Below are 13564 nucleotides of genomic sequence, written 5' to 3'. Positions count from 1 at the left end.
TAAGCAAAAGAATAAGCCAGAAAAAGTTGAGCAACATCTTTTCCTGGAGATGAGATACTTATGGCTACTTACTCTGGCAACTATAAACTATTCATGATTTATTTCTTCCAAAAGTTACTTAAGAGTACTGAGAAGCTTTGAGGACCAAAGGAGAGAAATTAGAATATTTTTTTTCCTCATTTCCCTCCCAACCTAAAGAATGGCAAATAGGCAAGTTATCAGAGCTGCTTACCTGAATAAGCAAAGGTGCAGCAACTGGCTCCAGAAACCACAAGTTCAACTGCAAACTTGGTTGTTTCTCTCATAAGACTCAAACTCTAATTTTAAATAAATTTTCAGTTGGGTTCTTATTAGTCATATTTAAAAGTCTTCTCTCTTTAAAAATAGTGCCATATATGGGTGGTGCCAGTGGCTCAAAGGAGTAGGGCACCGGCCCCGTATACTGGAGGTGGTGGGTTCAAACCCAGCTCTGGCCAAAAAAAAAAAAAAAAAAAAAAAGTGCTATATAACCACTTTTTTTTTTTTTTTTTTGTGGTTTTTTGGCCATGGCTGGGTTTGAACCCGTCACCTCCGGCATATGGGACCGACGCCCTACTCCTTGAGCCACAGGCGCCGCCCTATAACCACTTTTATTACCTTTTCCTCCAATAACTGTGAGGCTAACTGCTAGAACAATTCAATAAGAAACAATTAGTCTTTTGGCCAGGCTTGATGGCTCATGCCTGTAATCCTAGCACTTTGGGAGGTCGAGGTGAGAGGAATACTTGAGGCCAAGAGTTCAAGACCAGCATGAGCAAAAATCAGACCCTCATATCTATAAAAAATAAATTAGCCATGTGTGGTGGCATGCATCTATAGTCTTGGCTTATTCGGGAGTCTGAGGCAGGATGATGGCTTGAGCCCAGGAGTTGGAGGTTGCAGTGAGCTATAACAAGGCCACTGCACTCTAGCCTAGGCAACAGACTGAGACCCTGTTTCAAAAACAAAACAGAACAAAACAAAACATTCCAATCCTATAAACACTCTCGAAAGAAGAGAAAAAGATAAAGTACCATGGCTCAGCGCCCATAGCTCAGCCGTTAGGGTGCCGGCCATATGCACAGGGGCTGGTGGGTTCGAACCCAGCCTGGGCCAGCTAAACAACAATGACAACCGCAACAAAAAAAAGCTGGGTGTTGTGGTGGGGGCCTGTAGTCCCAGCTACTTGGGAGACTGAGGCAAGAGAATCACTTAAGCCCAACAGTTTGAAGTTGCTGTGAGCTGTGACACCACAGCACTTTACTGAGGGCAACATAGTGAGACTCTGTCTCAAAAAATATAAAAAATAAAAAAGGATATAGTACCATACAATTTCTATCCCAAAACCTTACAAAGTTTTCATGAGAAAGAAAAACTACAGGTTTATACCAACATGTCATAAATGTAAAGTAGGACAGCCATTGTGGAAAACAGTATGGAGGTTCTTCAAAAATCTAAAAAAAGAACTATAATACAATCCCACTGCTAGGTACATTCTAAAAGGAAATCAGTATACAGACAGCTATCTGTGTTCCCATTTTTATTCTAGCACTATTCGCAATAGCTAAGACAGGAAATTAATTGAAGTGTCATTGAGCAATGTCTGAATGAATAAAGAAAAATACACAATACACAATGAATATTATTCAGCCATTAAAAAGAATGAAATATTGGCTTGGAGCCCGTAGGACAGTGGGTAGGCCACATACACCCAGGCTGGCGGGTTCTAACCTGGCCTGGGCCAGCTAACAATGACAACTTCAACAAAAAATAGCCAGGTATTGTGGCGGGTGCCAGTAGTCCCAGCTACTTGGAAGGCTGAGACAATAGAATGGCTTGAGCTATGATGCCATAGCACTCTACCAAGGGTGACAAAGTGAGACTCTGTCTCAATTAAAAAAAGAAAAGAATGAAATCTTGTCATTTGCAGCAATAGGGATGGAACTACAGGTCATTACCGTAAATAAAATAAGCCTGACAAAGAAAGATAAATAATGCACGTTCTCACTCATATGTGGGAGCTAAAAAAGTGCATCTCATGGAGGTAAAGAGTAGAATGTTGGTTCCTGGAGGCTGAGGAGGTAAGGAGAGGCAGGGATCAAGAGAAGTTGGTACAAAAACACAGTCAGAGAGAAGGAACAAGTTCTAGTATTCAATAGGACAGTAGGGAAATTATAGGTAACAATCATTTTATTACATATTTCAAAATAGCTAGCAGAGAAGAATTGTAACAGTCCCAACACAAAGAAAGGATAGGGCCAGGTCTGGTGGTTCATGCCTATAATCCTAGCATTCTGGGAGGCTAAGGTGAGTAGATTGCTTGAGATCACCAGTTCGAGACCAGCCTGAGCAAGAGACAGACCCTGGTCTCCAAAAATTGCCAGCCAGGCATTGTGACAGGCTCCTCTAGTCTCAGCTACTCAGAAGGCTGAGCCAACAGGATTGCTTAAGCCTAAGACTTTGAGGTTGCTTTGAGCTATGATGCCATGGCATCTACTGAGGATGATAAAATAAGACTGTCTGAAGACAAAACACATAAATAAAAAGAAAAAAAAAAGGATAAATGTTTGAGGTGACAGATACCCCTGACTAGCTCATTATACTTGTACACACATATTATCACATGTACCCACAAATATGTACAACTATATCTGTACAAAAATAAGATGATGTATCATAACCATGTTGAATCCATTTGAGCAAGCAACATTTAAAAAAAAGATAAACTTGCTGGGTTTAGTGGCTCACACCTGTAATCCTAGCACTTCAGGAGACTAAAGTGGGAGGATTGCTTGAGGCCAGGGGTTTGAGAACAGCCTAAGCAAGAGATCTAATCTCTACTAAAAATAGAAAAACCAGCCAGGTAACTTGGCAAGCACCCACATAAACACTTGTACATAGTCAGGGCATAGTGGCTCACGCCTGTAATCTTAACATTCTGGGAGGCCAAAGTGGGGGGACTGCTTGAGGTTAGGAGCTAGAGACTAGCCTGAGCAAGAGAGAGACCCCATCTCTATAAAAAATGGAAAATTAGCCAAGTATGGTGGTGCATCCCTGTAGGCCCACCTGCTGGTGAGGCTGAGGCAGAAGGATTGAAAAGAGCCTAGAGTTTGAGGTTCCAGTGAGCTATGAGGCCATTGTATTCCAGAAACACAGTGAGACTCTATCTCAAAAATAAACAAACATAATTCACCACATAACAGATTTAACACAGAAATCACATGACCAAGAGATGTCAAATATTAATAAAATTCAAGTCTTTTATTTAAAAATTCTTATCGAAATAGGAAAGAAGGAAACTTTAAAAACTTGATAAACAGTAGATACAGAAAACCTATAGCAAAAATTTGTTTTTTTTTTTTTTTTGGAGACAGTCTTACTGTTGCCTGAGCTAGATGGCTGTGGCACATCAGCCTTGCTCACAGCAACCTCAAACTCCTGGATTCAAGTGATCCTCCTGCCTCAGCCTCCCATGTGGATGGGACTACAGGCATCTATCACAATGCCTAATTTTTTCCAATTTCAGTAGAGAGGGGGGTCTCCCTCTTGCTCAGGCTCTCGAACTCCTGCATTCAAGGGATCCTCCTTCCTGGGCCTCCCTGAGTGTTGGGATTACAGATATGAGCCACTGTGCCCGGCCTCTTTTTTAAATTTAAGACATTTTTAACTTTTTCCTTTGTGTCTAGTTGACATTTATCAATTATACATATTATGGGATAGTAACATTTTAATGCACGTATACAATATGTAACAATCAAGTCAGAGTAATTAGCATATCCATCACCTCAAACATTTATCATTGTGCTATTAACATTCAAAATCCTCTCTTTTATAGACGTGGTGGTTCATGCCTGTAGTCTTAGCACTTTGGGAGGCTGAGGGAGAAGAATGACCTAAGCCCAGTTAAGTTTAACTGGCTTAAGCCAGTTAGTTTGAGGTTGCAGTAAACTATGATGATGTGACAGAGACCCTGTCTCAAAAAAAAAAAAAAAAATCCTCTCTCCCAGCCTTTCAAAAATATATAATATACTTAGATACCATATTCACCCTTAGTGCTACAGAACATCGGAACTCATTCTTCCCACCTAACCATGATTTCATAACCATTAACCAACCTCTCCCCATTAAACTGGTTTTAAAAAGTGCTAAGGTGGGGTGGCACCTGTGGCTCAAGGAGTAGGGCGCCGGTCCCATATGCCGGAGGTGGTGGGTTCAAACCCAGCCCCGGCCAAAAGAAAAAAAAAAAAAAAAAAAAAAAAAAAAGTGCTAAGGTGGGCGGACAGGATGGCTCATGACTATAATCCTAGTACTCTGGGAGGCTGAGGCAGGTAGATTCTTGAGCTCATGAGTTTCAGACCAGCCTAAGCAAGAGTGAGACCTTGTCCCTACTAAAAATGAAAAATTGGCAGGGCAAGGTGGATCACACTTATAATCCCAGCACTATGGGAGGCCGAGGCTGGTGGATTGCCTGAGCCAGAGCAAGACCTTGTCTCTAAAAAAAAAGAAAAGATGGGCGGCGCCTGTGGCTCAAGGAGTAGGGCACCGGTCCCATATGCTGGAGGTGGTGGGTTCAAACCGAGCCCTGGCCAAAAAAAAAAAAAAAAAAAAAAGAAAAGATAAACACCAGGTGTTGTGGCAGGCACCTGTTGTCCCAGCTACTCGGGAGGCTGAGGCGAAAGAATCACTTAACCCCAGGAGTTTGAGGCTGCTGTGAGCTATGAAGTTACAGCACTCAACCAAGGGTGACAAAATGAGACTCGTGTCTCAAAAAAAATAAATAAATATAAAATAAAAAATAGAAAAACTAGCCAGGTATTGTGATGGGTAGGCTGACTCAGTTGCTCAGGAGGCTGACCCAAGATGATCACTTCAGACCAAGAGTTTGAGGTTACTGTGGGTTATGACGCCATAGCACCCTACCCAGAGTGAGACTCTGTCTCAAAAAAAGTAAAAAAAAAAAAAAAACAGGCGGTGTCCACAGCTCAGTGAGTAGGGTGCCGCCACAAACACCGAGGCTGGCAGGTTCGAACCCTGCCCTGGTCAGCTAAAACAACAATGACAACCGCAACAACAACAACAACAACAAAAAATAGATGGGCATTGTGATGGGCACCTATAGTCCCAGCTACTTGGGAGGCTGAGGCAAGAGAATTGCTTAAGCCCAAGAGTTTGAGTTTGCTGTGAGCTTTGACACCATGGCACTCTAACCAGGGCAATGGTTTGAGCTCTGTCTCAAAAAAATAAAATAAAATAAAATAAGTAAGAAAAGGCTTGGTGCAGTGGCTCACGCCTGTAATCCTGGCACTCTAGGAGGCCGAGGGAGGTTTGAGCTCATGAGTTCGAGACCATCCTGAGCAAAAGGGAGACCCCGTCTCTACTAAAAAATAGAAAAATGGAGGCAAGAGGATTGCCCAAGAGTTGGAGGTTGCTGTGAGTTATGACCTATGATGTCACTGCACTCTACTGGGGATGAGGAAAAAAAAAAAGTGCTAAAGCTCAGCACCTGTAGCTCAGTGGCTAGGGCACTAGCCACATATACTAGAACTGGTGGGTTCGAATCCAGCCCAGGCCTACCCAACAACAACTACAACCAAAAAATAGCCGGGAGTTGTGGTGGGTGCCTATAGTCCCAGCTACATAGGAGGCTGAGGCAAGAGAATCACTTAAGCCTAAGAGTTTGAGGTTGCTGTGAGCTGTGAAGAATGGCACTCTACTGAGAGCAACTGAGTGACTCTGTCTCAAAAAAAAAAAGTGCTAAGAGTATTGTAAAATGGCACAACCTCTATGAAAAGCAGTATGATGGAGTGTCTTCAAATAATTGAAGACATGATCTAGGGATCTCATTTCTGCACATGCAAAAGAATGAAAAGTATGGTCTTGGTTCAGTGCCTGTAGCACAGTGGTTACAGCACCAGCCACATACACTGAAGTTGGCGGGTTCAAACCCAGGCCAGCTAACCAACAATGACAACTGCAACAAAAAATAGCTGGGCTTTGTGGCGGGTGCCTGTAGTCCCAGCTACTTGGGAGGCTGAGGCAAGAGAATCACTTGAGCCCACTCACAGTTGCTGTGAGCTGTGATGCCACAGCGCTTTACCAAGGGTGAGATAGTGAGACTCTGTCTCAAAAAAAAAAAAAAAAAAAAAAAAGAATGGTCTTGAAGAGTACTGTTCATAGAAGTACTATTAATAATACTCAAGAAGTAAAAACAACCCAATGTCCTCTAGTAGATGAATAAACAAAATGTGGCATATGGTATACACAGAATGGAATATTACACAGCCTTAAAAAAGAAATCTTATCACATACAATATGGATGAATCTTATGCTAAGTGAAACAAGCCAGAAGTATAAATACCTCAATTTACTTATATGAGGTATCTACACTTGATCTTAGCCAAAAGGCCGAGAAGCAATTATATGAGGTATCTAAAGTAGTGAAATTCTCAGAAACAGAATGTTAGAATGGTCATTACCAGAAGCTGGGGAGCAGAATAAAAACAGGAGCTATGGTATTATCTAAAGGGATGAAGTTCCAGATTTGCAAGATGCAAGTTCTGGAGCTCTGTTTCATAACAACGTGACTACTCATATACTTAACACAAATGAACTGTAAACTTAAAACTGATTGAGAGGGTAAATTTCTTTTTTTTTTTTTTTTTTGAGACAGAGTCTCACTTTATCGCCCTAAGTAGAGTGAGTGCCATAGTGTCACAGCTCACAGCAACCTCCAACTCCTGGGCTTAGGCGATTCTCTTGCCTCAGCCTCCCGAGTAGCTGGGCCTACAGGCGCCCGCCACAATGCCTGCCTATTTTTTTGTTGCAGTTTGGCTGGGGCTGGGTTCACACTCGCCACCCTTGGTATACGGGGCCAGTGGCCTACGCAATGAGCCACAGGCGCCACCCAAGAGGGTAAATTTTGGTGAGCATTTTTGTTAGTTTTTTTAGAGACAAGGTCTCCCTCTGTTGCCCATGTGGAGTGCAGTGGCTGATCACAGCTCCTCCTAAATAGCTGGGACTACAGAAGCATGACACCACACCTATCCAATTTAAAATTTTTGTAGATAGCTGGGCATTGTGGCGGGTGCCTGTAGTCCCAGCTACTTGGGAGGTTGAGGCAAGAGAATCGCTTGGGCCCAAGAGTTTGAGATTGCTGTGAGCTGTGATGCCACGAAACTCTACCAAGGGCGATACAGTGAGACTCTGTCTCAAAAGAAAAAAAAAAGATACCATTTTTGTAAAGATGGAGTCTCACTATGTTGTCCAGGCTGGTCTCAAACTCCTGACCTCAAGCAATCTTTCTGCCTCAGCATCCCAAAGCACTGAGATTACAGGTGTGAGTCACCATATCAGGCCTATTATGTTTTTTTTTTTTTAATCACAATTTTTGGAAAAAACTCATTTGCTGCCCTCACCCAGAACATTTTACATTGATTACAGATTTAGGGCCAGATTCTTTTTTTTTTTTTTTTTTTTTTTTTTTTGGTTTTTGGCCGGGGCTGGGTTTGAACCCACCACCTCTGGCATATGGGACCGGTGCCCTACTCCTTGAGCCACAGGCACCGCCCTAGGGCCAGATTCTAAAAGACCATGTCCTTCCCTGTCTTTCTTTTTTTGGGACAAAGTCTCACTTTGTCGCCCTTAGCGTCTAGATTGCCATGGTGTCTTAACTCACAGCAACTTCAAACTCTTGGGCTCAAGTGACCCTCTTGCCTCACCCTTCCGAGTGGCTTAGACTACAAATGTCTGCCACAACACCTGGCTATTTTTAGAGATGGAGTCTCACTCTTGGCTTATGCTGGTCTTGAACTCCTGAGCTCAGGCAATTCACCTGCCTCAGCCTCCCAGAGTACTAGAATTACAGTTGTGAGCCACCGCACCAAGGCTTTCCTGTCTAAATGCTAATACATAACTTATATTTATACAATTCTCTATAGTCTATAAAATTACTAAACAAGACTTTTGAACACCAATAAAAGTTATATTGTTTATTAATCTTCAACACCAGCAGACATACATAAATTCTTGACTTATCAAAGAATAATTATTCAACATTTGATTTTTTAACTCCCTTGTTATTCCTTATTTTATTTGATTTTTTTCTCTAATAGCTAGGATTTCAAGTGAAAGAGTAATGGGCGAAAATTCTAATTATCTAATATATCATTAGCAGGAGAAGTTGCCAAATTTGGCCAAAATCTGAGCTTAGGATATCATTTAATTATGTTTTCCTCCTTTCTCTCAGCATGAGAAAACTCTTCCCTTTTACATAGAGGGTAAATCTAATTGTGGTCCTGGCATACTGGTAAAGAAGGCATGTAAGAACTCTTGGGAAAGCAAATAAAGGAATTTGCTTCAATTCTAATCATTCAGGTTTAGAAGTTTACAAAGGAAGTGTAAAAATTCATATGTCATTTGTAGTCTTTTTTTTAACATAATTTTTTTATTATTATTTTTTTAATTTTTTTTTGCAGTTTTGGCCAGGGTTGGGTCTGAATCCGCCACCCAAGGTATATGGGGCCAGCACCCTACTCCTTGAGCCACAGGCACCACCCTAACATTATAATTTTAAGAGTCAGAAGAACCAGAGGAATGGCTCCAATTCAATCTCTTGTTTTATTAAGGAAAAAATGAAATACTATCCCAGAACTAAGAAAGTTTTACCTAACATAATACATATCTGGATTTAATTTGATCTACATCAAAGATGCAGATAATATATTTAATGAGTTTTAGATCTTTTTATTTATCAGCCCACAAGAGGTAGAAAGATAAGAATTGGAATTTCTACAAGCTGGTTTTCAGTCTTAAAGCAATGACTTCAGATTTATTTTAATAATTCTTTTAACTTCAGTCTCTCCTACTCAAGTAACTGGTTTATAAATTCTGAAATGTATACCATAGGCTGCTCTTTCAATTATAAATCAAATCACATTTCTATTACTGCATTAAGAAAGCCTCTTGGGCTATAAAAGAAAGCAGATGGGATGATTAACAGCAGCAGCTATTATATCAATGTACAGGAAATTACTAGAATACCATGAATTAGTTTTAAATTTTACATGCTCCAGCTTTCCAATTCTTCAATGCCCCTCTCTGTTTGAAAGATGCAACAAACACAGCATGAAGATTAACTTAAATCAATAAAATGCTATTAAAATCAGTAAGTGCCTATTTTAATGGCTTTTAGCTAATCAAAGCAATATTACTAGTTTTGATTTTAAGAAACTATATGTGGATATTACCCATCTTTAGGGTTAATTAACTTTTCTAACCTATAATTAGATTTAAGTCCCCCCCCCCCCTTTTTAGAGACAGAATCTCATTTTGTCACCCTCGGTAGAGTACTGTGGAGTCACAGCTCACAGCAACCTCCAGCTCTTGGGCTTGGGTGATTCTCTTGCCTCAGCCTCCAGAGTAGCTGGGACTATAGGCACTCACCACAATGCCTGGCTATTTTTTTGTTGCAGTTTGGTCAGGACTGGGTTCGAACCTGCCACCCTCGATATATGGGGCTGACGCCCCCCCCATTGAGCCACAGGCGCCACCCCCCACACCCCTGCCTTTTTCTTGAGAGGGAGTTTCACTTTGTTGCACTGGGTAGAGTGCCATGGTGTCACAGCTCACAGCAACCTCAAACTCTTGGTTTCAAGTGATCCTCTTTTCTCAGCCTCCAGCTACAGGTTGGTCTCGAACTCTTCAGTTCAAACAATCCATCCATCTCCGCCTCCCAGAGTGCAGGGATTATAGGCGTGAGCCACCATGATGGCCTGGTTTTCAAATTCTTAAAGTAATTCCAGTTTACAACATGCTCACCAACAAATATAGCTCAAGCCTTCAAAAAAAGTAAGTTGTTTTTTTTTTTTTCTTTTGAGACAGAGTCTCACTCTATTGCCCAGGCCTAGCTCACACAACCTCAAATTCCTGGGTTCAAGTGATCCTCCTGCCTCAGCCACCTCCAGTAACTGGGAGTACAGGCACCTACAATGACACCCAACTAATTTTTCTATTTTCTTTCTTTTTTTTTTTTTGTCTCATTATGTTGCCCTTGGTAAGAGTAGTGTGGTATCACCGCTCATGGCAACCTCACACTTTTGGGCTTAAGCGATTCTCTTGCCTCAGCCTCCAAGTAGCTGGGACTTACACATGCTTGGCCACAATGCCCAGCTATTTTTCTGTTGTAGTTGTCACTGTTGTCTAGCAGGCCCAGGCCAGGTTCGAACCCACCAGCCCCAGTGTATGTGGCCAGCACCCTAACCACTAGGCTACGGGTACTGAGCTTAATTTTTCTTTTTTTTCATTTTTTGAGACAGAGTCTCAAGCTGTCATGTTGGGTAAAGTGCCATGGCATCACAACTCACAGCAACATCCAACTCTTGGGCTCAAATGATCCTCTTGGCTCAGTTTTTTTTATTTTTAGTAGAGATGGGGTCTCGCTTTTGCTCAGGTTGGTCTCGAACTTGTGAGCTCAAACAATCCACTGCCACAGTCTCCCAGAGTGCTAGGATTACAGGCGTTAGTCACTGTGCCCAGCCTATTCATTTATATTTTTGAGACAGAGCCTCACTTTGTCACCCTTGGTAAAGTGCCATGCATCATAGCTCATAATAACCTCAAACTCTTGAGTTCAAGTGATCTTCTTGTCTCAGCTTCCCAAGTAGCTGGGACTACAGGTGCCCACCACAACACCTGGCTTCTTTTTTTAGAGACCAGGTCTCACTCTTGCTCAGGCTAGTCTTGAACCTGTGAGCTCAGGCAATCCACCTGCCTTGGCCTCCCAGAGTGCTAGGATTACAGGCATGAGCCACCACACCCAGCTAATTTTTCTATTTTTAGTAGAAAATAGAGCTCTTCTAGACCAGCCTGCTCTTGTTCAGGCTGATCTTGAACTCCTAAATTCAAGTGATACTCTGGCCCTGGCCTCCCACCAGAGTGCTAGGATTATAGGTGTGCGCCAACACACCCAGCACTCTTTAAAGGTTTATTATAATAAGTGGAAAAACCATTCTTAGTGCTTTACAGGTATTTTAATTTAACATTCACAACAGTGGTTGAGGTAAATACTATTGTTATTCACATATTACAGGTAAGGAAAGTGTACAAAGTAATTAAGTACCTGTCCAAGCTTAAACTAGCAAGCAGTATAGTCTGGATTTAAAACAGACTTCAAAGACACATTCTTTTTTTTTTTTTTTTTTTTTTTTTTTGTGGCTTTTGGCTGGGGCTGGCTTTGAACCCGCCACCTCCGGCATATGGGACCGGCACCCTACTCCTTGAGCCACAGGCGCCGCCCTCAAAGACACATTCTTAATTACTTTATCCTTCTATCTTGTTCTTGAACATACAGAAGTGCTGCATTTCCTATCTTTTCTGTCTCACAACTAAAGCATTTATCGGAATTTGTATTAAATTGCTGTTTAATAAGACAGCCTCAGTTTAGTGAAGAATCTTGGGGTCTTGGTTTCCTGAATATTAACATCAGCAGGCAGCTCAAAAAATGGCTTACATGTGGTATTTTAGTTTCCTTAGCAACTCAATTTCCCTAGTACAAATCTATATAAAAACAATTATGCTTTCTGTGGCAGAACAAGGTCATTCTGACTCCACCTCTCCCAAGCTAGAAATTAGGCAAAACATTTTTACAGTACTGCAAGAGGTATTGATAACTCTATAAAGTAATCTGGTGATATCAATTAAATTGCAGCCTCCTGAACTCTGGAGAACTCTAGAAAACAACTCCTCACTCTTCCAGGTTCATTTTTGGAACATAAATCAACATTTGCCTATGTGACCAATCACTTTCAGTGCCTAAGTTTCTATTTCAGATACCCAGTCTGAATATTTATAATACTAGCAGTAACAACGGTAGCTGTTCTCTATGACATTTGAGAGAATTACTAAAAGAATAAAGATATACTTTAAATGAGCTACAGAAAAACTAAATTAGCAACAAGAGTACTTATTTTTCAGAATAACAGTCTTCATTAGACAGTCTGAGCTACAGTAGTATATTCAAAGCACTTTATGAGATGAGATTATGGACTCAATTCCCAAATACAGGGAAAAATTTCCTGACACAAATGAAGCAAGCTTCAAACTTCTCCAGACACATGCTACATAAAGAATGTAAACCTGTTTTATTTAGTCAGAATGTACTGAGAAGCTACTATGAAGAGAAGCATTATCCAAGATAGAAAGATAAATTCAGAGACCCAGCACTGAATAATTTTACAGCCTGGAACAAACTGTACCAAGTGATATGAGTAAATATTCTCATAAAACAGCCCAAAACATCTCTACTGGTTCTGTAACTGATCACTGATTTCCTCATTCCACATATAAAGATTAGTTTTTTCAAATACATAACTCTTATTACAAATCCAGTAATTATGGGAAATACCATTTCCCAAATTATGGGAAATACCATTTCCTTCTCTCATGTATAGATTTGGTCCCAATGAAGTATTTGGGCACTTTAACTCACCCCTTGAAAAGGGACAGAGTTTTCTTGTCTATGCAGTGATTTCTCTGGCAGGGACTTATCTCAACGGCTTCTGGCCCAATTTTCCTAGAGATCAGAGGATTCGACCTAACTTTTGTAAACTAAGATCTACAAAGGGCTTTTGGTAATCATTGTAAGTGCTGAGCTAAGGAAAGGACTTGGGGACGGGTCCCTACCCTGGTCCACTCCAGATAACATTATTCATCGCAGACGCAGCAAGGCGGAGAATAGGAAGGTGTACGCCCCATTCCCTTATTTTTCACCTATTAAATCATCCTAGGCAGGTCACGACCAGCAAAACCCTGTGAATCTGTGGGGTCACTACAAGGCAGGGCCAAAGGACGGGCACCGCAGCCCGTGCTAGGGTTAGGGACGTTGGCGGCGAAGCCACCACACCCCTCACTCTTTCCGCCCCAGGGCCGGGACGTCAGGACCTACAGCTCCAAGCTCATTCAGGGACTCCAAGCCCAGACTCCAGACACCGATGTAAGATCTCACCCGGTCCACTCGGCCCAGCCTCCCCGACCCTCGTTTAGTCTCTTTTTCCTTTTGGGGCACCCTCTCGACAGCTGTCCCAAATGGTGTGAACTCACTGCTGCAGCGGCGCCGGTGAAAATGTCCTCCCCCTCAATGTCGCTGTCCCCAGCCTCGGGTTCTGACCCCCCAGCCGCTCCCTCGGACTCCGGCTCCAGGCCAGGGAAAGGCGGAGGAAGCCTCTCCGAAGCGCTACAGCCACCACCACCCGACGCCATTTTCCTCCACCCGCGGCGGAAGCCGCAACAACAACTTTATCGAGAGATAGCGCCGCGAGAAAAACGTTCCAACGGAGCTAGGAGTGGGAGGGCTGCAACAGACCGCGGGACTCGAGGGGCGGGGCCCAGGGGCGGGGCCTAGGCGCAGAGGGCGGGGCGGCAGCGGGCCTCGGTGTTGCTCAATAAATTTGAGCCCTGGATCAGGACCAGATGTTAACCAGGGTGAGATGAAGCAGAAAAGAAGGACCTACAGTCAGCTCAAGTGCCTAGGACCCTCTGTGCTCTGGATAGC

At 42.4% G+C, this 13564-nt stretch overlaps 1 protein-coding gene across 2 annotated transcripts in view; it reads right to left on the bottom strand.

Moving 5' to 3' along the window:
* Nucleotides 1-13394, bottom strand: part of SNX1 (sorting nexin 1) — a 55326-nt gene extending 41932 nt beyond the window's left edge. For both annotated transcript variants that reach the window (XM_053596109.1, XM_053596110.1), the window contains exon 1: nucleotides 13114-13394. In XM_053596109.1, the coding sequence (XP_053452084.1) occupies nucleotides 13114-13272 (159 nt within the window). In that variant the 5' untranslated portion in view covers nucleotides 13273-13394. The remainder of the gene's footprint in view (nucleotides 1-13113) is intronic.
* Nucleotides 13395-13564: the final 170 nt, after the last annotated feature.

Source organism: Nycticebus coucang, chromosome 6 (assembly GCF_027406575.1).
Source record: "Nycticebus coucang isolate mNycCou1 chromosome 6, mNycCou1.pri, whole genome shotgun sequence".
NCBI classification, from domain to species: domain Eukaryota; kingdom Metazoa; phylum Chordata; class Mammalia; order Primates; family Lorisidae; genus Nycticebus; species Nycticebus coucang.
The sequence above is the reverse complement of the archived record's forward strand: the minus strand, read 5'-3'. Positions and strand labels throughout refer to the sequence as shown.